Genomic DNA, 25,075 nt, shown 5'->3' with positions numbered 1-25,075 from the left:
CCTGCTCCTGCACCAGAACACAGGCAGGCCACCTGCCTGCAGACCTTCTCCATTCCCTCCACTGCCCGCCTCCCACAATATCTCCAATTCCCCATCCCCTCCTCTTTCGTGTATACTGTTCTCCATCTCTGGCACAGAATCCCTGATGGATCAGAGGCCACACAGGCCACCAGAACTCCAGGGAGGCCACCTTCCCAGCCCTCAATCTACTCCGCTATCTCAGTACATCCACACATTATCCCCAACCACCCTCCCTTCGTTGTTTCCAGGTCCCTGGCCCCAACTCAGGCAGAGATCCCCTGCTTGACAAGAGAGCACACTGGCCACCAGAAGTTTAGCAGCCAACTCAGGTAGAGACTCCCTGCTTAACGACAGACCACACAGGCCAGAAGACCAGAGGAAAGAGAAATCAAAGAAGAAAGCACCCATCTAACAAAGACAAACCCAGAAATCAAAACCTAGATCTATAATTACACCGAATCCAGATGTCTAGACACCAGCATAAAAACAAATCAATAATAGCCAGGGTAATATGTCACAATCAGAGCCCAGCTATCCTACTACAGGAAACCCAGAATATTCCAACACAACTGAAAGACAAGAAAAAGACCTTAAATTTACAAAGATGATAGAGGGCCTTAATTAAGAAATGAATGAGGGGGTTAGGGATTTAGCTCAGTAGTAGAGCGCTTGCCTAACAAGCGCAAGGCCCTGGGTTCGGTCCTCAGCTCCGGGGGGGTAAAAAAAAAAGAAAGAAATTAATGAATCCCATAATGAAATCAAAGAAAAGGCAAACAAAAAGTAGAGGAAATAAATAAATCCCTTAAAAAAAAAAAAAAAAAAAAAAAGCCAGCCGGGCAGTGGTGGCGCACGTCTTTAATCCCAGCACTCAGGAGGCAGAGCCAGGTGGATCTCTGTGAGTTCAAGGCCAGCCTGGGCTACCAAGTGAGTTCCAGGAAAGGCGCAAAGCTACACAGAGAAACCCTGTCTTGAAAAACCAAAAATAAAAAATAAATAAATAAATAAAAAGAGAGAAAAAAAAAGCCAAGAAAAATCAAACAAACAATTGAAAGAAATGAGTAAAATTGATCAAACCTGGAAATGGAAATAGAAGGAAAAAACAAAAACAAAAACAAAAACAAAAACAAAACAGGGGGGGGCGCAGATTCAGGGTGTGGAAAATCTTGGTAAGCAAATAAGAACTAAAAATGCAAGCAAGCATCACCAACACAATACAGTAGATGGAAGAGAAAGTATCAGGCATTGATGATACAATTGAATAAATAGATACATCCATCAAAGAAAAAGATAAATCTAAAAAATTCCTGTCAAAAAATATGCAGGAAATCTGGAACACTAGGAAAAGACCAAACCAAAGAATAACAGGAAGATAAGAAGGAAAATCCAGCTCAAAGACCCAGTAAATATTCTCAACAAAAATCACAGAATAAAGTTTTCCTAAGATAAAGACAGAGATGTCTACAAAGTTACAAGAAGCATACAGAACACCAAATACACTGAACAAGAAAAGAAAGTACCCTCAGCACATAATAAGCAAAACACTAGACACACAGAACAAAGAAAGAATATTAAAAGCTGCAAGGGAAAAAGACCAAGTAACATATAAAAGTAGGTCTATTAGGATTACACCTGACTTCTCAATGAAGAATCTAAAAACCAGAAGGGCCTGGATAGATGTGCTGTAGACTTTAAGAGAGGACAGTTGCCAGCCCAGACTGTTATATCAAGCAAAACTTTCAATCACCACAGATGAATAAAAAAGATAATCCATGATAAACTCAAATTCAAATGGTATCTCAAATTGAGTCCTACAGATGATACTAGAAGGAAAATGCCAACCCAAGGAGGTTAACTACACCCACGAAAACACAGGAAATAAGTAACCTCACACTAACAAAAGCAAGAGAAGGGAAGCACATACACAAACATACACACACATGCAAGCACATACCCACACACACATGTACACACACCAACAGCAACTAGAACCAAATAACAGGAATCAACCATTGGTCATAGATATCTCTCAATATCAATGGACTCAATTCCCAATAAAAACAAGATCCATCCTTCTGTTACATACAAGAAACACACCTCAACATCAAAAATAGACATTACCTCAGAGTAAAGATTGGAAAAAGATTTTCCAAGCAAATGGACCTATAAACCAAGCTGGTATAGCTATCCTAATATATAACAAAATAGACCTCACACCAAAAGAGATGGAGAAGAACACTTCATTCTCAAAGAAAAATCTACCAAGAAAACATTTCCATTCTTAACATTTATGGCCTGGATGCGAGGCACCCACATTTTGAAAAGAAACATTACTAATGTTTAAATCACACATCAACCATCACACATTGGTAGTGAAAGATTCAACACCCAACTCTCAAAATGGACAGTTCATCCAGACAAAAACTAAACAGAAAAATACTGGAGCTAACAGATGTTATAAACTAAAGGGACCTAACAGATATCTACAGAACATTTCATTCAACCACAAAAGAATATACCTTCTTTCTCAGCACCTCATGGAACTTCCTCCAAAATAAACACATACTCAGTCGCAAAGCAAGTCTCAACAGGTACCAGAAAATTAAAATAACCCTTTGCGTCCTATCATACCATCATACATTAAAGCAGAACATGAACAACAACAGAAAGCCCATCAAATCATGAAACTGAAAAACTCTACTGAATTACCACTGGGTCAAGGAAGAAATAAAAAAAGAGGTTAAACACTTTCTAGAATTCAATGAAAATGAATGTACAACATATCAAAAATTATGGGACACAATGAAAGCAGTGCTAAGAGGGAAGTTCATAGCACTAAAAGCCTGCATAAAGAATTTGGAGAAATCTCACACTAGCATCATAGCAGCACACCTTACAGCTCTAGAATAAAAAGAAGCAAACGCACCCAGGAGGAGTAGACACTAGGAAATAATTTAACAGAGCAGAAATCAATAAAATAGAAACAGAGAGAACAATACAAAAAATCAAGGAAACAGAGTTGGTAAATCAACAAGATAGACAAACCCTTATCTAAACTAACTAAAAGGCAAAGAGAGTATATACAATTTAACAAAATCAGAAAAAAAGGGGGGAAATAGCAATAGACACTGAGGAAATTTAAAGAATCACTAAGTCGTACTTTATAAACCTCTATGCTACTAAACTGGAAAATCCAAAAGAAATGAATAATTTTCTCAATACATACCACTTACCAAAATTAAATCAAGAACAGATAAACAACTTAAATAGACCTATAGCCACTAAGGAAATAGAAGGATTCATTAAGTCTCCCAACCAAAAAAAACCTCAGAGCCAAAGAGTTTCAGCACAGAATTTTGCCAGACTTTTAAAAAAGAGTTAATGTGAATACTCCTCAAGGTACTCTACAAAACAGAAATAGAAGGAACACCATCCAATTCATTTTATGAGGCCAAAGTTACCCTGATACCCAAACCACATAAAGATTCAACAAAGAAAGAGAAATGTGAACCAATTTCCCTTATGTACTTAGTTACAAAAATAGGAAATACTTGCAAACCAAATCCAAGAACACACCAAAAAGATCATCCACCATGATCAAGTAGGTAGGCTTCATCCCAGAGATACAGAGATGGTTCAATATACAAAATTTGTCAATATAATCCACCATATAATAAAAATGAAAGGAAAAAAAAACACATAATCATCTCATTGAATTCAGAAAAAAGCCTTTGACCAAATCCAACACCCCTTCATAATAAAAGTCTTGGACAGATCAATGATACAGGGAAATACCTAGACACAATAAAGAAAATTTATACCAAGCCTATAACCAATATCAAATTAAATAGAGAGAAGTTCAAAGCAAGTACACTAAAATCAAGAACAAAACAAGCCTGTCCACTCTCCCCATATCTATTCAATATTGTACTCAAAATTCTAGCTAGATCAATAATACATCAAAGGGAGATGAAGGGGATATAAATTGGAAAGGCAGAAGTCAAACTTTTGCTATTTGCAGATGATATGTTAGTATACATAAGTGACCCTAGAAATTAAAATTCTATTAGGGAACTCCTACAGCTGATAAACACCATCAGTGAAGTGGTTGGATACAAAATTAACTCAGATATTCAGTAGCCCTCTATATACAAATGACAAATGGACTGAGAAAGAAATCAGGGAAACAACACCTTTCACAATAGCATCAAATAATATAAAATATCACGGTGGAACTCTAACCAAGCCAAGTTAATGACCTCTATGACAAGAACTTCAAGTCTTTGAAGAAGATATCAGAAGATGGAAAGATCTCTCATGCTCATGGATCTGTATGATTAGCATAATAAAAATGACCACCTTACCAAAAACATTCAACAGATTCAATGCAATTCCCATTAAATTACAGACCTTGAAAGAATAATACTCAACTTCATCTGGAAAAACAAAAAACCCAGATTAGCTAAAACAATCCTGTACAATAACAGAACTTCCAGAGGTATCACCATCCCTGACTTAAAGCTCTACAACATAGCTACCGTAATAAAAACTGCAATGGTGATGGCATTAAAACAGACAGGTGGATCAATGAAATTGAATTGGAGACCCAGATGTAAATCTACACATCTATGGACACCTAATTTTGGACAAAGAAGCCAAAATTACACAATGGAATAAAGAAAGCATCTTCAGGAAAAGGTGCTGTTCTTACTGGATGTCAGCAGGCAGAAGAATGCAAATAGATGTGTGTCTATTGCCCTCAACAAAACTCAAGTCCAAGTGGATCAAAAACATCAACCTAAATCCAGATATACTGAACCTGAGAGAAGAGAGAGTGGGAAATAGCCTTGAACACATTGGCACAGGAGACAACTTCGGGAACAAAACTCCAATAACACAGACACTAAGAATGACAATTAATACATGGGACCTCATGAAACTAAAAAGCTTCTGTAAGGCAAAGGACACTGTCAAGAAGAAAAAGCAGCAGTCTGCAGAATGGGAAAAGACCTTCACCAACCCCACATTTGACAGAGGGCTAATTTCCAAAATATTAGAAAACTCAAAAAACTGGACATCAAAAAACCAAACAATCCAATGTAAAGATGTGGTATAGACCTAAACGGAGAATTCTCAACAGAAGAATCTCACACATCCAACATACACTTAAAGAAATGTTCAACATCAACTATGTTCATAGCAGCATTATTTGTAATAGCCAGAACCTGGAAACAATCTAGATGCCTTTCAACTGACGAATGGATAAATAAAATGTGGTACATATACACAATGGAGTACTACTCAACAGAGAAAAACAATGACAGCATGACATTTGCAGGCAAATGGATGAAACTAGAAAAAAATCATCCTGAGTGAGGTAACCCAAACCCAGAAGGAAAATCATGGTATGTACTCACTCATAAGTGGATTCTAGATAGAAAGCAAAGAACAATCAGACTGCAACCCACAGAACCATAAGGCAATATATATGGCATGGAGGACTCTAGGATGACTGTTGCTTATAATAAGATTTGGTTTTACTCAATTACTGAGCAACCCTCAATGAAATATTGCACTATTAAGGACAATGAAATTCCTCATAGGGTTTCTGAGCTCTGAGTGTGCCCTGTGGCTGCAGCTGAAGCCTAACATGGCAGAAACCTATTGAGCCTTTGTGAAAAACTCTCCCCTTCCGATGCCAATGGGGACTGAAAGCCCAATAGGGCCAGCTTTGGCAAGCATTAATGTAAGCCTAGGAACTACAGCCATGCGGTTGGACTCTCCAGAAGAGCTGCCAGCTTAAGTCGTGCTGGGATAAAGAATAATGGGCCTGGGCGGTTCATGTTCCTGGAGTTGTGTCCATGCCAATGGATACCCACATGCTCCAGAAGAGAATTTGACATCACTGCTGCTGTTGTTGCTGTTATAACAGTGATGAGCACTGCTACTACTGTTTCTGGGATTGCCATTTCATAACTGGTTACTACAGCTAGCACAATGAAGACCCTGGCAGCAAAAGTAGCTACCACAGTTAACTAATTTTTCATTCTATTGGGCATGACAAATTTAAATCAATAGATATATACATTTCGATTGGCTTTGAAAGTTATAAATTTATAAACTCAAGTTCCATTTGCTCTCGGGATACCATCTTATAAGGATTCCAATTTGCAGTAAGGCTTGTTAAGGAAGGGAATGATTCAGCTGCCTTTAGCCTACCAGCTATGGGTGGGTTAAGACTTCTGTTGGTCTTTTCTGTGTCGAACACACAGATGGCAAGCCCAGCGCCACTTAGAGATCTTTGGCAACAATTAACTCTGCAGCTCTCACACAATTGAGCCTATATGATAATGAGTATTCAGAGACGGGTAATACCTGGGGGACACTCACCAACCTAAGACAGAACGCCTGTGTGGCCTGGACAAGTGTCTTCATGACCTGCTGACATCCCACACAACCTAAGTCAGAAGCTCATTTTTTTAGTAAAAGGGGGGGACCTGTAGGTCCCTAGCCCCCGTTTTGGGTAACTGTTGCCTTGCTTGCCGACCTTGACCTTGATATCCTCCCTATGCTAATTCCCTGCCAGATTCCACCCTCCTGAATGCTTAAGGGAAGCTCCTTGTCTGTGTATCCAGCATATTGGGTGTTAACAGCTTAGATGCAAGATTGTAAAACATCAGGAGTGGGGTTGGGGATTTAGCTCAATGGTAGAGTGCTTGCCTAGCAAACACAAGGCCCAGGGTTCAATCCTCAGCTCCAAAAAATAATCAGAAGTGAACTTCTGCCCTCCGGGGTTCTCCCATTGTGCTGTAAGCCTGTATTTAAGACCTCCTCCCTCCTTCAATAAATGGCATTTGGCATTCAAAAGAAAAAGGAGGAGGAGGAGGAGGAGGAGGAGGAGGAGGAGGAGGAGGAGGGGATCAAGATCATGATGGGGAAACCCACAGAGACAGCTGACCAGTCCTAGTTGGAGCTCACTGACTCTGGACTGACAGCTAGGGAACCTGCATGGGACTGAACTAGGCCTGCTGAATGTGAGTGACAGTTGTGTGGCTTGATCTGTTTGTGGGGTCCCTGGCAGCAGGGCCAGGAATTATCCCAGGTGCATGAACTGACTTTTTGGAGCCCACTCCCTGTGGTAGGATACCCTGCTCAGCCTTGATACAATGGGGAGGGGCGAGGCTCTCCTTCAACTTGGTATGCCAGACTTTGTTGACTACCATGGGAGGCCTTACCCACTCTGAGCAGTGGTTGGGGGTAGAGTGGGAGGGAGGTGAGAAGGCGGGAGAACAGTTAGGAGGGGGATCTGGGATTGATATGTAAAATGAAAAAATTTAATAAATAAATATATTTAAATACAAAAAAAGAATAGATTTATATATAAAAAAAGAAATGTTCAACATCCTTAACCATCAGAGAAATGCAAATCAAAATGACTATGAGATTCCATCTTACACCTGTCAGAATGACTAAGATCAAAAACACTAATGAAGCTTATGCTGGAAAGGATGTGGAGCAAGGGGAACACTCTTCCACTGCTGGTGGGAGTACAAACTTGTACAGCCACTTTGGAAATCAGTATGGTGGTTTCTTAGAAAATTGGGAATCAACCTACCTCAAGACCAGCGATACCACTCTTGGGCATATACCCAAAGGAAGATCAATCATACCACAAGGACACTTGCTCAATTATGCTCATTTTAGCATTATTCATAATAGCCAGAACCAGGAAACAATCTACATGTTCTTCCACTGAAGAATGGATAAAGAAAATGTGGTACATTAACACAACAGAGTATTACTCAGTTGTTAAAAACAATGACATTGTAGGGCAGTGGTAGAGCACGTCTTTAGTCCGAGAACTCCAGGGGCAGGAGCAGGTGGATCTCAGTGAGTTCAAAGCCAGCCTGGTCAACAGACTGAATTCCAGGACACCCAGAGCTACACAGTGAAACTCTGTCTCAAAAAACTAGCCAAATAAACAACAACAACAACAAAAAGACATCATGAAATTTGCAAGCAAATGGATGGAACTAGAAAAAAATCCACCTGAGTGAGGTACCCCAGACCCAGGAAGACAAACATGGTATGTACTCACTCATAAGCGGATATTAGTTGTTAAAGGATAACCATGCTACAATCCACAGACCCAAAGAGCCTAAGTAACAAAGAAGGATCAAAGGGGGATGCTTGGATCTCCTTGGGAATGGGAAATAGAAGAGATTTTGTGGTGGACTTGGGGCCAGTGGGAATAGGAACATGAAGGATCATGTAAGGAGAGTGGAGAGGAATAATACTGAAAGAGACGACAGGAAAAGGGGGCATTTCAGGTGAGGTAGAAACCTATTCTACAGGACACATAATCTGAACTGGCAATTGTGACCAGGCAAGACTTCCAGTGGAGGGACTGGGACACCAACCCAGTTACATAGCCTTCAACTTGTAGTCTGTCCTGCCTATGGAATGTGCTGGGATTAAATGCCTAGCCCAACTGACATCAGAGAGGCTTCACATAGCAATTGATGGAAACAGATGCAGAGACTCACAGCCACATATTAGGCCTAGAACCAGGAATCCTGGCCAAGAGAAGGAGAAAGGATTGTAGGAGCCAGAGGGGCCAAGGACACCATAAGAAAACCTACAGAATCAAATAACCTGGGCTCTTAGGGGCTCACAGAGACTGCATGAACAACCAGGGAGCCTGCATGGGACTGACCTAGGCCCTCTGCATCTATGTGACAGTTGTGTAGCTGCTCTTCTTGTGGAACTCCTAACAGTGGGAGCAAGAGGGATAGGCGGGGAAAGGACGGGAGGACAGGAGGGAGGGGAAACTTTGGTCAGAATGTAAAAAAATAATAATAATTAGAAATATAATATAAAAAATTAAATTAAATAATAATAAATACCTGGCAAACAGAAGAAACAGTAGCTGAAGGTAAATGAATGATTAAGCAGGGATGCAATCAAGAAATCTAGCATCATACTGGTTCAGTGTGAAAAAAGCAACAGTATGTGTGTCTTCAAATAATTACAGAAGATGCAGGAAGTGATGAAGCAGTATCTCTGCCAAGACCACCTTGGCTTTAGAACTTGACAAACCTATGCAGCATCATGGTAGAATCATATTGAGTATTCACTGTAATGATAAATGCACTAACTTCTTATAAGTGACTGGAACACTAGTAACATTTTTTTTTCAGGTTGCATCTCCCTCCAACAGTAGCATCTGAGAAGGAATTTCCAGGGAATGTATTCTGCCTGACCATTAAGTTATAAAATGTACCACTGCCACCAGCCTTATCATAGAACACAAACTTCAGTGACTGAAAGGACAGTCACTGGCTATAATGGAAAAGAGAGGCTGGCTACATGCCTGTCATACCATGCTGGGCTGAAATACAGACCAGCCTTGTTTCTATGGGGAAAGATTTCTCACAGAATAGGATGGTGAGCTACGGGTAGGAATATAGTAGGGGGCACTGTGTGGGGTCTCATAGCACTCTGACAGATTGATATCCTAGTGGGAGCTGGTGAGATGACTCAATAGGTAAAGTCCTTTGCCACCCACTAATGCAAGTCTGGAGACCTGAGCTCCACACCTAGAACTCAAATAAATGTGGCAGGAGAGAATTAAACTGTAAAATATTATCCTTTGGCCTCCCCATGTACACTATGGCACATGTGCCCAAACACATCATTAATATATGTGCAATAATAGATAATTTTTTAAAAAATTTCATCTTGGAGTGATCACTCTCTAGTTAATTCTAAATTCTATGAGTCAACTTGGCAGGCTCACACGTGCAAATATTTGGTAAAACATTATTATGGGTGTTTCTGTGGGGAATGTTTTTTTGATGTGATTTACAATTAACGTGGTAAGTTTTGAATAAAACAAATATCCATATCATTGTTGGGCTTCACCCAATCAGTTGAAAGCCTTAACAAGATTAACTTGCACCCATTGCAAAGAATAGAATGCTAGGGGAGGAAAAACCCTTTAAATCTTGCTTTTAAATTTAGATTGTATCTCTTCACTAAGTCTCCACGGAAAACAATTCCCCTCAAGCCTCTCTCTGTCTCTCCCTCACCCACCCCCCCTTTCTCATTGTGTGTGTGTGTTTGTGTGTGTGTGTGTGTTGACCAACATATAGGCATCCAACAAGATTCTGTTTCTCTAAAGAACCCTGACTACCCATCTACCCATATAGCCATAGTGTATTAGGATCTCCTCTCCTGACACATCAAGTAAATGGAGAAGATATATAAAGAAGGAATAAATATATAACATTGTGCATGCTCTAGGAAAACTGGTTTCAAAGCACATATGAGACATGAAGGCTAGAAGGGCCATTCTATCCTACACAAATCAAAGAAACCATTATTAAAGGTTGAACTAAACCTGAAAGATCAATAAATACCCTCAGACTGATGGGCTGTTAAAACATACAGCTTAGCACCACATGCTCTCTGCCTCAAAACAGTACCAGAGATATAAAACAACATGATATATTTTTTTAAAAGTTAGTACGCTTATATTCCTCAAACATAGGGTGAGTTGGTATTGGGGCAAGAAAGGAAGTAAACTGCCATAGACAGAATGGATGAAAAAAGAGAATTCACATCTCTGAAGGCTTGGAAGTCCATGATCAGGGTGCAAGCTAATTTGGTTCTCGATGAAAGGTTTTTTGTTTGGGGGTTTAATGTGCTTCTGTCTGTCCATCCCCTACTCCCACATGTATAGTTCCCTTCTCACTGTCCCACAGGGCCATTCTGGAGAGAAAAACATCTCTGCCACTGGATCAGGACCTAGCACTATGTCCTCATTTAAGTCTACTCAGCTCTTGAACACCATCCCTAAACACAATTTCAAGAAAGGTTACATTTTGAATTTGAACTTGGGAACACAATTCAGTACAAAACAGTAAGAAATACAGTAAGCTAATTAAGAGATTATGTAAACTGAAGCTAAATTAATGCAAATGAAGATAGGGAAGAAGTTGTCATTTTAAGATGTAGCAATTATCAAGGACTGAAAGCGTGGCATTTCTGACTTAAATATTGGGACCATCTAAAAAGAACAAGCAAGTTAATGTCCACATGAAATCCCAGACATCATACTCTAAAAATGCAGGTCCAGTGGCAAGCAAAGTGTGAAGTCAGACTGAAAGCAGGATTACTGAGGACCATTGATAGATTCCAAGATCACTGAAGAGTCTGAGATCTGATTATCCACTTCTGTGCATGCTGGCATAGAAGAGAGCTTCTGGGTCAAAGACAATGAATCAAAATGAAGGGAGCTTATTAATCATAGCACAGCACCAGTTTATTTGCATTGGCTCCCTAGCCCCTAACTTCCACGAGGGTAATATAACTAAACCCAGAGAGAAGCTTTAGCAAGAATACAATGCTTGGGAGTCTTTATTATGGTGACTAATACACAAGCCTGCTCTTTGTCATTCAAGGATGCTCATTTACAACTATAACTCTGGCAAATGGTTCAAGAAAACAACAGGCCTAGTATTTTCTTGTTGTTTGGTGGTAGTGGTGTCAGAGAATTTTTGAGACAAGGTCTCATTCTAGCCTAAGCTGGTTATCAATTTACTACACTGCCCAGCTGGCCTCAACCTTATGGCAGTCCTTTGGTGTCTACCTCCCAAGGGCTGGGATTAGAAGCATGAGCTACAGTGCTCAGCTAAAGCCTTGTATGCTTGGCTGAAACAAGGAGATACATTAAGCATGGGAGATACATAGTGGGTATCTATCACAACACCTACCTAGCTATGCTATTCCCTTCAAAATCCCAAATACAGTCAACCAGCAACCACACCACTATGCCCCAGGTATCCTAGACAGGGCTTCTATTGTGGCAATGAAATGCCCAGACCAAAGCAATGTAGGGAAGGAAGGGTGAAAGCAGTCAGGACAGGAACTCAAGCAGTGCAAGAACCTGGAAGCAGGAGCTGATGCAGCGGTCACAGAGGAGTGCTGCTTACTGGTTTGCTCCTCAGTTTACTCAGCCTGCTCTCATACAGCACCCAGGACTACCAGCCCAGGGATGGCACCACCCGAAATGGGCTAAGCCCTCCCACACCACTAAGAAAATGCTCTATAGGTCTGCCTTATGGATCTTATGGAGGCATTTTCTCAATGGAGGTTCCCTCCTCTCAGATGACTCTAGTTTGTATCAAGCTGGCACAAAGCAAGCCAACACAAAAGGAAAAAAAAAAGAAAAAGGATCTCTATAGCAGTAGAATAAACTAGGGAGGGAAGTAGCTGAGTGGTTGAATATTCACCAAACATCTGTTAAGGGCCTGCCTTTGACTCCCAACACAACAGAAATAAAAGAAATCATCTTCTTTTTAAGATTTGGGTTAATTTGTGTGCACGTGTATATGCATGTACAGTGGAAGCCAAGAAAAAGCTTTGGGTTCCTGGAGGTGGAATTATAGGCAGTTGGGAGCCACCTAATACTGATGCTGACAAACCAAACTTGGATCCTCCGTGAGAACAGAAAGAGCTCTGACCTAGTAAGCCACTACTCCAGTCTAAGCACAGTCTTTAAAGATAAATGGCTAGGGCGGGGCTGTCACCACAGAGAAAACTGTGTTCTGCACTTATAAATTTGGTTTGCCAGCCTCCAAACACTTCTTCATTGTACCTGGTCTGAACACTTAGACTGTCATCATTCCCTAAACAACATCATACAACTCTTTTTTTTTTTAGCTGAGGATTGAACCCAGGGCCTGGCGCTTGCTAGGCAAGCGCTCTACCACTGAGCTAAAACCTCAACCCCATCATACAACTCTTACACAGCATTTATATTGCATTAATGTTAAAAGAAATCAAGAGATGATTTAAGATAGACAGGAAGATCATACAAGTTTTATACAAATACAACTCCATAAAATGCTGGGGATTCAGCATGCCAAAGGATTACTACATTCTAAATCCTAGTATTGGAAGAGTACAACAGAAAACAGTATTATGCAAGAAGTAAGTAAAAGCTATCAATGCCAATGAGCTAGTCTCACTCACAAAACCAGAACCTGTAGTTGGAGAGCTTCTCTCCAGCCCCCACCAAGCCCTATAAGTCCAACAACCCACTTATAAAATAAACATACAGACATTCATATTATTTAAACTGCTTGGCCATTAGCTCAGGCCTACCATTGTCTAGCTCTTACTCTTATATTTAGCCCATTTCTATTAATCTATACTTTCCCACATGGCTCGTGGCTTACCAGTACCTTACATCTCATCCAGGCAGCGGCTGGCCGTATCTCTCTCCTTCACCTTCCACTTCCCAGAATTCCCCTCCCTCCTTGTCCCGCCTATACTTCCTGCCTGGCTACTGGCCAATCAGCATTTTATTTATACAGATCAATATCCACAGCACTTCCCTTTTTCTTTTTTTTTTTAAAGGAAGGTTTTAACTTTTACATAGTAAAATTACATATAACAAAACAATTATTAAGCAAGAATTACAGTTACAATATTAAGGAAGATATCCTATCTATCTTATATTTGTGAGTCTGAGGTTTTTATATATAACTTTTATCATAATTGAGGAAATTATAGCTATCTAGTCTTCATCCACATCAAAGACCTCAGAAGGATATATTAGTCCTTAGGTTGTTTAGGTAGATAAGACTTACAGATTTATTGTCACCTATGCTTGTCATCTCTATAATTATGTTAGGTTATCCAGATTTATAAATACATAAGTCAGATGGACAGGTAATCTTCAAACACTTCATGGACCTAGAGAATATGGCATTTAAATAACTTAGAATTCTGTTGATGTGAGACACAATTGCTCCTGGCATCACCAATTTGATCCCGAGAGAATGTTGGGCTTCTAAGACATTTCCATATGAAAGTTTGTCTTCTTGGCACAAAATGGCCTACTGGGCAAAGAACTGCCCTTGCCTCAACTGCTGACAGTACAAATGCTGTCCTTTCTGGACAAGTGGGACACAAGGAAAGCGACCACTGTACTTTGCCAAGACAGGGTAAGATGGTCTTTCAGAATTCCTGCTTCTGAAAATGGTCTGTCAGATACTCTAGGCCTGTAGCCAATTTGAATGCACCAACAACGCTGAGAAACATTAGATGACGGTCCAGGCTGGCAGCTGTCTCAATCTACTCTTGCAAGACTCCCAAAAGTTGCTTGCGTCCTTCTCCCATTTCTCAGGTATTATTATATTCCTTCTCAGGTCTTTGACGAGGTTGAAGACTAGCAGTTACAGTTACAACTTAGTATATATACATATATAATATCTTAGATGGAATATATTAAGTATTAGACTCGGTTTCTTTAGGATAGGACACCTTTTGGAATGATCTTTGTAACATGCCACCTACCCACACTCTAGACTTCCCTGGATTTTAGTATGTGTTTTTTCCTTGATATTGTTTGCATTTATTGTAATTCCAACTTATCTAGGTCATTATCCCTCATTACTCCTGGACAATATTTGATAACCATTTCTTTGTATATAGTCTTGTATTAGGTTAGAACCTTCTTATTTAGACAAAAGGGGGAGATGTAGTGGGGAGCCATCCCAGCCTTGGCCTGGAAGTTCCAACCCCCATTGAGGCTTCAGTACATGGTCACGCCCACAAGGCAGGGCTGAGGGAGGAAGCCGAAGACCCAGGATTGAGAGGAGAGGTCTCTCTCTTGGCTCTGGGACCCTGGACGCTGGAGGTAGACCAAGCAGAGTTCTCAGAGAGCACAGCCGGACCGCACCATACCTTTGCCAGACCCTGTTACCTATCCCTTCATTTGTAAGGTACCCCACAAAATAAACCTCCCTTTTAACTACGTGGAGTGGCCTTAATAATTTCACCAATAAGAACCTTCTTTCCATTTCCATATCTTAATCCTTTCCCTTAATATTTAATTTTGAAACTTTCAGATATGCAGAAAAAGCAAAAAAGTAGTAGAATAAACAACTTTATACTTATCATTCTGTACTCTATTAAAAAACTGTTAACATTTAACCACATAGGTTTTTTTTTTTTTTAATTCATTGTTTTATTTTTTTTAGACAGTGTCTCTGGCCTTGAAGTAACAAGCTTGTGGCCTCAACCTTCCAAGTGCTGGGATAACTGTTCCAAATACAGATAGGCTTCTTTTTATTTTTGTATTTTTCCCTCTTTTAAAAGGCATTATCATAATGCCTTTATCTCACTAAAGAAAATTAACAGTGTTCCCCAAATGCCCCTACAAAGTACCTGCTTTAAAACTCCATGGTATTAGTGTTTGAGACAGGAACCTCTTGGCATTTGTAAGTCTTTCTGTTTATATTCATATTCCAGTACTTCCTAACTGTTTTCTTAAGAAGAGCTGACAGCTAGAGCTCTACCTTAAAGTTGTATTTTTTACTCTTATAATCCCAAGAAATCTATAAAATGATACTTTACTTATTACTATACACATTGTCTCACATCCTTTCATCTAAAGGAATTAACAATAATTGATAACCCTTATCTGAATCAATTATTTCTTTGAGACATTATATAATATTGCTGCTCTATTACTGGTTTACAAATCAAACAACATAATTTAGTATCTCAAAATTTATAACAAAACGCTGGGCATCTCTGCAATTGCAGAGCTAGGGAGGCAGAGCCAAGTGGAGCCCTGGAGATCACTGCCCTGCCATTCTAATTGAATCAATCAGGTTCAAGTTCAAAGGAAGACCCTGTCTCAAAATTAAGTTGGGGGGCAATTGTGAATGACATCTATCGTTGACCTCTAGCCTCCACAAGCATGCTCACATGCGCCTACAAGCACACACACACACACACACACACACACACACACACACATTACAACAGAAGCCTTGGTGGGTTCTATTTGTTTCTCTACTACAGGTTTCAGAATCAAAGTGTCTATCAGCTGTACTCTTAACTGGGTACTGTAGAAAATGTCTACTTCCAACAGACTGGTAAAACCCATGTACTGCAATGGTAAGACTGAAAAATAGTTCTTGCTTGCTGTCTGTTGGGGAACCACCCTCAGTTACTAGAAGCCTCTCTTGTTCTTGCACAGGAGCCCCTGGAGCTCAGTTGCAGCCATAGAGTACTGGGTCCTTGTCATGCCTGCACAGTAAATCTAGTTCTTTTCCTGTTCTCATACCACTGGTTGAGAGCTGCTGATTTAAAGTAAAGGGGGTTTGGTTTGGGTTGTTTTTTTGTAAACAATAAAATTTTATTTAAGAAATTTGATTCAGCTGCTCTTCATTCATCCAGGTCACATAGGTTTAGGATTTCTCTCCCAAAGATGCTCAGTCCAGTGAAGTAAAGAATATTTTAAAGGACATAATTTCTAGGATGCTGTTTCAAGACAATCATTAATACTATGGACCTGGTACATTTTGTCTAAGTTTTGAATTCACATGAAATTCATTCTGGTGTATGCTATAATGAAGAGTCAGATTACATATTCTATAGATGAGTATCTACTGAAGCAGAATGTTGTTTTCCTCTAGTGTTTTACGACTACAGCTGACAGACATGCTATCTCCAAATGGTGTTGTGCTTCCCTCCATTTCTGGACTTTGTAGCCTGTTTAACTGCTCTACATACCTGTTCTTACGTCAACAGCAGACTGCTTTTAAGAAACAGAAAATTATTCCAGAGTAGATGTTTCCATTCTAAAATGTCTAATTACTAATGTCATTGTAGATACAGCATTCTGGTGATATTTTATTTGTACTGAAATGTGATTTTATTCGTATATTACTAAAGTTGCCTTGGGGTCAGAGCAAGCCATAGCAGAAGCTGGGTGGTGGTGGTGCACGCCTTGAATCCCAGCACTTGGAGGCAGAGCTAGGCAGGATCTCTGTGTGTTCAAGGACACAGCCAGCATGGCAGACACACACCTTTAATCTCAATACCAGCCATAGAAGACCTGGAGGTCTGTATAGACAGGCAGTGATGAGGAGGTCATGTGTTTGGGTTTACAACCAATGAGAAGGCAGAACAGAAAGTCAATAAATGGACAGACACACAGGAGGTAGGTCTCTTGCGGAGAGGAAAGACAGCAGCAGCAGTAAGGTAAGCTCTTAGCTACTGCTCTGACTTCTTGGCTATTGACTCTGCATTTGGCTCCATGTTTCTTATTTAACCAGACAGTCACATCTACAGTGTTCCCTACATGCATGGCAGAGTGAGGCGGAGTCAAAAAAGACTGCTCACCACGTCAGGCCTAAGGTTACTTCCACTGTGGAAAGAGAATCTTGGTGTAAGTGATCATAAGAAGACAACGGACAAGGAAAGGCATGGAAATAACTACGTTATCAGTAACCAAGGTAACAACAAAATATCCTTAAAGTAATCATTTCTATTTTTCTTCCATATTCCAAAAAGTGACAAACTGAAAGAAATAAACTGATATCACAAGGGCCTACTTACTGATTCCTCAGAGCAGTACAAATAATACTTATGCCCATGTCATAGGCAGGCAAATATGACTCTGTACAGCAATACAGGTCTGATGGAGCTAGAACAAGAACCCAGGTCTCCTGGTAGCCAATGAAAGCCCAAATGATATTCAAATTATGGAATTTATATACTTATGTGGATTGTATTCAAATATTTGAGTATTAAAATAATAATCTGCATTGTTCCTGACATTAAGCTGCTCATTATGTGCACCTCAATATAACCATCAAAACGCTGTAAGACCTAACTGCCCTATAGTCTTTAATAAATCCTATTTTACTGTAATTTTTTCAATTATTTTCAACTATTTTGCAAAAGAATTTACCAGTTTAGGTTGAGGTAGGGAGGGATTTATGATCTTAGTTGCTTCTGATGGTATTATACTATCCCTTAATAAAAAGCCAAACTTGTAAGATTACCTAATTGCTGGTGTTTTCTTATTATGAATGCTGATAATTTATTGATCCTTACAGAAGCTATAAAGATATATATTATAGAAAATGCAAAGGCCTAAAATAGGCAAGAAAACTAAATCTCCCTTTCTAATTCTATTGGCTAATAAGTTCCATATTTAACAGTGACTCAGTACTGACACAGAAGAGAAGTTTGGGAAAATCTCCCAGGTTACAAACAGCCTCTGCCATCCTGTTTACTACTTACCATAAGAGCCTTTCCATTTTGAGAGTCTCACAAAAAATGTTATTGCTTAACATTCAATTCCAATACCCATACACTAGGGACATTTGTTTTATACATAATCCTTCCCAACTGGACTTATTCCTATGTAAGCTGATGGCCTCTTTCTAAATTTAAACTACCAAAACTCATTATATGCTATGTATTTTTCAAGCCATATGTGGGTAGCACAAAAATCTATTCATATTAGCACAGGCATTTGTTTGACTACAAAAATGTAACTGTAAATATAAAGCATTCTTTTTTGTATTATGACACTATATTCAGAAAATGAACTGACATCTCAGTTTACTTAAACAATAAGTTTAATTTATATAGAAATGATAGACCATTTCAGGAACAGGTTTTAAAAACAGTTTATGATAAATGGCTTGTGATAGTCTCCTTAAGAGAGAAACAGACAATTGGACACCTGAAGCTCCACCTCGGGCCTGGCTGAGGATCTCTGCATCCACTTCCATCAGTTATTGGATGAGAGTTCCAGTACAACTGTTAGGGTGTTTGGCCATCTGATCACCAGACTAGGTCAGATTAGGCTTTCTCTCGATCATTGCCAGCAGTCTACAGAGGATGTATCATTATGGATTTCTGGGGACCTCTCCAGCACTCTGCCTATTCCTGTTCTCATGTGGTCTTCATTTATCATGGTCTGTTATTCCTTGTTCTCCCTTTCTGTTCTTGATCTAGCTGGGATTTCCTGCTCCCCTAAGCTTTCTTTCCCTCAAACCTTGCCCTTCATTACTCCCACTGTCATCCAGGTTGTTCATGTAGATCTCATTCATTTCTCTGTAATTGGGTGATCCCTGTGTCTTTCCTAGGGTCTCGTTTTATAGGTAGCCTCCCTGGAGTTGTGTAGCAGTCTAGGGACTGTAAGAGCGTGAATTGTTGAGACCAAGACTGCAAAAAGCACAGGGACAAATAGCCAAATGAATGGAAGCACATGAATTATGAACCAAAGGCTGTGGAGACCCCAGCTGGATCAGGCCCTCTGGATAAGTGAGACAATTGAATAGCTTGATCTGTTTGGGAGGCACCCAGTCTGTGGGACCAGGACCTGTCCTTAGTGCATGAGCTGGCTGCTTGGAACTTTGGGCTTACACAGGGACACATGCTCAACCTGGAAGGAGGGGACTGGACCTGCCTGTACTGAATTCACCAGGTTGAACTGAATCACCAGGGGAGCCTTGGCCCTGGAGGAGATGGGAATGGAGGGGAGGGGGGAGGACAGGGGAACCCATGGCTGATGTTTAAAATTAAAACACAAATATAATAATAAAAAAATGAAAAAAAAAATTTAATTTGATTTAAAAACACAAATATAATAATAAAAAAGAGAGAAACAGACATAAACTTAAACACATAGTAGCTCTCAGCTAAAGACAAAACTCAGTATTCAATTCAATAAGGAGATAGTCAAAAATACAAGGGTTTTCTTTTCTTTTAGAGTGTTGTAATTTTATCAGAGCTACTTATGAAAGCAACAGTGGGAGTATGGTCTATCTAAACCCTTCCCACGGCCACTGCCGAGAAAAGAGAACTGTCAGGCGCTGCTGCCCAGCTCTGCCCGGACTGCTCTGTGCAAAGCTCTTCCTGTACCTGGAGATTTCACTCCACAGAAGATACTTACTGTTCCTAGAACTTCCATAGAAAGGGTTACTGGAACCTGGAAAGTTACACAATTACTTGTACTTTCAAAATTATTATGATAAAAGTCTGATGCCTGACCATGAAGGTTGTGGTGAACTTTACTTTCCAAATAAGCTTAAGCAACAGAAAGTTTGGAATTTATAGATATTTAATAGGAACAGAAACAAATACTATTTTTAAGTTTTGGCTATAGGAATGGTTTAAAAAAATTTAACTTCCTTTCTTCGAATAAAAAATACAATCATTTTGTTTAAATTCCTAACATTAGAATTTCACAAAATCCATAGATCACAATTTATATACATTTGCATAATACTAATTTATTATTCCCCAAATATCATGAAAACACAATTTGCATAAAATGCTTAAAATACACAAAAAATAAATATAGGGGGCCGAAGAGATGGCTTGGTGGTTAATAGCATTTGCTGCCCCTTTGGAGGACCCAGGTTCCGTTCCCTGCACTCACAACTACCTGGAACTCCAGTTCAAAAAACTCCAAAGTCCTCTTATGGCCTCTGCAGACACTATACCCTCATAGTTCACATACACCCATATGGACAAAAAATCCATACACATATAATTAAACCAACAAATCTTCAAAATAAATAATAAAGAGCGTGATGAAGGGAAGTACCATAGGAAGAAGGCCTTGTAAGAGTCAGTTCTCCCCCACCAGGTAGGTGTCTTCGGGAGTCCTGTCAACAGCAGAGCTCTCTCAATGGCTTTCTTGATGTTATTTAAATTGTGCTCAACAGCAATGATCTTAAAGTTTCCTTAGGTTACTTTTTTATAAAACAGGAGTGGAGGAAAGGAAGGGTAGGCTGAAATAGCATGAAAGAAAAGAGAGGCTCCAACAGCAGATGAGAAGGCAGCCCAAGAAACCATCAGAGATGGGTCTGTGGTAAGGGAGAAAGGACTTCAGAAACAACTGAAGACTCAAGGACAAGGTATGAGTGAAGAATAAGCTCTGGTTACACTGAATCCGAAGGCCTGACTCAGAAATGGAATTAATTAGTGAGAAGTGGGTCTGCAGACACATGGATTATACAATTACTCCAAACACACTCATTCATACAGTGACAACTGTGTCACTATCGATATATAACTAGACCTTAAACAATTCATTACTTAAATGCAGGAAATGGAATTCAGTTAGAAATCTTCTATAGCAAATCATCAATGAAACAAGTATCCCAAACATGAAGCCAAAGGCAAGGTGGCCTAAGCAAACCCTGTAATGAGAAAACTTTCCCTTGTCCATTCCATGTTTTCTGTTATACTTAATTCTACGACAACAAGTTATATCTACTTTCAATCAACATATTAGGAAAGAAAATGGATTGGTATGTGATTCCCATGGATTTGTTGATCTACATACAAAACACTGGCTTAAGCAAATAGTGATTTATGAAATGTTACAGGTTAGCCTGTATTCACATATTTGGGGATATATATGTATATAAATGTAACAACAACTAAAGAAACAGAGGCCATGAATTTGACAGAGAACAAGGGGGAATACATGGGGAAAAGGTGAAGAAGGGGAAGGGAAGGGAGAAAATGATGCAGTTACATTTTCATTTGAAAAAAAAAAAAAACTTAAAGAAATGCAATAAAAATGAAATGTGAGTTTTGTGACCACTTAGGAGAAAAGAAGCTATACAAGTGGAACTTTGTCTTACTTCTATTTATTTATTATTTCTTTGTTTATTTAGTGGGGGAAGTGAGGGTGCCACAAGAGTGTGCAGAGGTCAAAAGACAACTTGAAGGAGTCAGTTCTGAGAATCAAACTCAGATAATCAGCCTCGGCAATAAGCCTCAACCTGCTAGTCCACCTCTCCACCAGCCCATTACGTTGATTTTGACATGGATGATGAAGGATACAGTTTTAAGCAATAGGAAGCAGAAGGTTAAGAAAAAATACAGGTATATGCCAAGTATGGTAAGACACACTTGCTATGCAAGTACTAGGGAGGCTGAGGAAGAGGACTCCAACTTCAAGGCCAGCCTGGACTACACTGTGAGTCTGAGGTCAGCCTGAACTACACAGTAAGATCTTCATTGTCTCAGAAGAACACACACACACACACACACACACACACACACACACACACACACAGGACTTGTCTAAGACTATTATATGGTTATTTAATAAGAAAAACACCATCAGTTTGCAGTATATAATTCAAGTGGAAACAGGCAAGCACTTTAATGTGAGCAGAAATTATTCTGGTCTCTGAATACATTTAAATTACAACTACTAAAGAATGTTCAAGAATATATGCAACAACAATTAAAGAAAAAGAGTCGGCCGGGCCGTGGTGGCGCATGCCTTTAATCCCAGCACTCGGGAGGCAGAGGCAGGTGGATCTCTGTGAGTTTGAGGCCAGCCTGGACTACAAAGTGAGTTCCAAGAAAGGCGCAAAGCTACAGAGAGAAACCCTGTCTCGAAAAGCCAAAAAAAAAAAAAAAAGAGGCCATAAATTGAAAAAGAGCAAGAGAAGATACATAAGAAGATTTGAATGGAAAAAAGAAAATAGATAGGGAGATGATGCAATTATATTACCTCCAAAAAAAAAAACCCTAGTGGGGAAAAGGTGGAAGTGAGGAAGGTTTAACCCTGAAATCACCTTGTCCCCAAAAGCACATTAGCCTGCACAGTCTTCACGCTGCTGCCATAAGAAGGAGACTACTGGGTCAGGAAACAAGCAGCAGGAGCTTCAGACACTCACCCACTCCTCTGCCCTCTCAGATCCTTGAGATTCATAATGGACAGGCACAGGTGAACACTGAACACAGGGAAATGCTACGGAAAGGCAAGCTGAGCCAATCTGGTCTCATGGAAGTCCACAAGTAAGCCCGCCACCTTGGCTAAAACGTAGAGAGGGGGAGACTGTCTTTATTATCTTGAGTAGACATAAATCTGCTGAGTGTCTTGGAAGGGAGCACAATCCTCTCCACCCTTAAAACCTGAGAGAATATAATACAATGTCCCTGTGAAGAGACTGTGGAACAAAAGTCAAAACTTCTGCTCAGACATGCAGAAACGCAAGAGACATAAGAAAAAGTGTTTCACTGTATTTGATTTCTTCTTGCTACACAATGTCCTCCATGTTATTTTTTAACCAAAGAATGTATAATATCGCTACTTTATTAAACGGCCAATGTAAATAAAGAAATTCCTGCTTTTCCTTAGGAAAAAAAAGTAATTGTCTAGGTAACATAGTAAACAAATGTATCTGTGTTTTACTAAAAACATATGATATTGAATAAGTAAAATAGTGAGCTGATAAATATTCACCAAAATGAGAAATGGTACTTTTAAAGGTGTCTTCTGGTGAGACCACGTAAGATGCCCAATTTTAGAAGGCCGGATATGCACTCAAGCCAAAGGGAAAGAAGGGTGAGTCGATCTCACCATCCTAACAGCGATCATCACACAAATAAAGACTTAAAAGTACTCCTCATTTTCCTGGCACAGTAGAATAGTCAACCTTTTAAAAATTATTACCCAAAGAGGGTAAAATTTGGCATGAATTTGTTTTTCCATGTAAATGACTTATTGGAAAATACCAAAGTCAGATGAAAGACGTTCAGTATAAGCAGAAGCTTTCAAATTAAGAATATGCTTCTAGGAAGTGACTGAAATTACCAAATACAAAGAAGAAAAAGCATTTTAAAAGTCATTTTTTATAAAAAGAGTATGTGAAATGCTGAACCTTTCAAACCATTACTCCAGGTACTTCAAATTGGAAAATGCACTAAAACAATATCTATGGCATACCTCAAACTTCAAATTGGAAAATGCAAAACAGCAATATCCTTGACCTACCTCGCCCAGGGCTTCATATCTTTTCTGGTTCCACCTGTGTAAGTCTTCTCGGTAGTTAAAAACAAATGGTTCCCCAGTTTTTATGTGTCTTAACTGCCCCCCTAAAAGAAAAGCAATATTCCAGTGATTTAGAATATATTTTAAATAATATAGAACTTACAATAAATAATGTCTGATAAAAATAACTGTCCTAAATACTTGCTTTCTCCCTAAATTTTTGTCTTCAAATGCCAATATGACATAAACCTATTAACAATATAAAATAATGGTCACTAGTCCTCATCTTCATCTCAATATTTTCAAGTAGACTGACACTACTTTAAGGCCACCATGGATAAGAACTGCTACCAGACAGTGCCATAAGCACAGTCCAGGCTTGAAGAAGGTCAGAGGCCACCCAAGTACAAATGTTGAAAATCGAAGCAACTTTTCAGAAAGTTAGACAAGAATCAAAGAAAGTCAGCAAAGTAAAGCTGCCTGCCATCTGTTATGTATATGGACAATGAGGTCTAGAATGATGTGGGAACATAAGAATGCACTGTGAGGTTACCTAGAGATTGGGGTTCAGAACTCTGAGTAAAACTTTCCTACTAGGCACGAAGATAAGCTATTAATGGAGACTGAAGAGGAGGAGGAGAGCTAACACCACCTGAAACTATCCAGTCAGACTCACTCAAATCACAGGGCTTCCCTGATGAAGATTAATAAGTTGTATTAACAGCTCCAGGACCTGCATTCAAGCTACAACAGGTAAAGCAGGGAGAGCCCAGGACGTCCAGGCTATCCCTCTACCCACATTTCTCTCTTACTGGACTAGATTACCTGACCCAGGGCAAGTAAGGTTCAAATAAGGTCTATAGGGCTCCTCACATACCAGTAAGTATTTGGTCATAATATTCCCATTCTCTGTGCTAAAGAATTAGAGTGCTGTGTTTCTTCATTGAAATGTGCCTCATCTAGGTCATAGTAGTCCATAAAAACTCCTCGTGGAAAACATTGGTCTTTATTTACTAAAAGGTTTAATTCAGTCTATTTATAATGAAAAAAGAGACAGACCATCGTCCCCCTTGCTTTCAACAGGAAGATTCTGATAATCAGAAGACAAACAGCCCACAGGCCAATTGCTTTAATCCTTCCCCCCAACAGGCAAAATATTACTATTTATACATGTTTTGTCATAAAGCATTTTTTATAAAAAATAATATCTGAAAGTGATCAAAGTTTCTATTGTCTTCTCTTTAAACTCACTGAGTACTTAAGAACACATGAGCCCCTTTCATCTATGAGTGCAAGGGGAGACACTATAATGGAGTCTCGCAAGAACAGTGATGAAAGATCACTAATTTTGAGCTATAATGCAACAGATGGAAATGACAACTTCATGCTACCTGCCCACAACAGCAAAAGCCTTCAAAGATAATAGTG

The 25,075-nt window shown here is 39.5% G+C and overlaps 1 protein-coding gene across 9 annotated transcripts in view; it reads right to left on the bottom strand.

The window, feature by feature from the left end:
- Fam172a (family with sequence similarity 172 member A) overlaps nucleotides 1-25,075 on the bottom strand; it is a 430,744-nt gene that overhangs the window by 358,018 nt on the left and 47,651 nt on the right. For all 9 annotated transcript variants that reach the window (XM_036206787.1, XM_036206793.1, XM_036206790.1 and 6 more), the window contains one exon: nucleotides 23,651-23,751. In XM_036206787.1, the coding sequence (XP_036062680.1) occupies nucleotides 23,651-23,751 (101 nt within the window). The remainder of the gene's footprint in view (nucleotides 1-23,650; nucleotides 23,752-25,075) is intronic.

The sequence above is a fragment of the Onychomys torridus genome, chromosome 15 (assembly GCF_903995425.1).
Source record: "Onychomys torridus chromosome 15, mOncTor1.1, whole genome shotgun sequence".
Taxonomy (NCBI): domain Eukaryota; kingdom Metazoa; phylum Chordata; class Mammalia; order Rodentia; family Cricetidae; genus Onychomys; species Onychomys torridus.
Note: the sequence above shows the minus strand (reverse complement) of the source record. Positions and strands in the feature narration are given on the sequence as shown.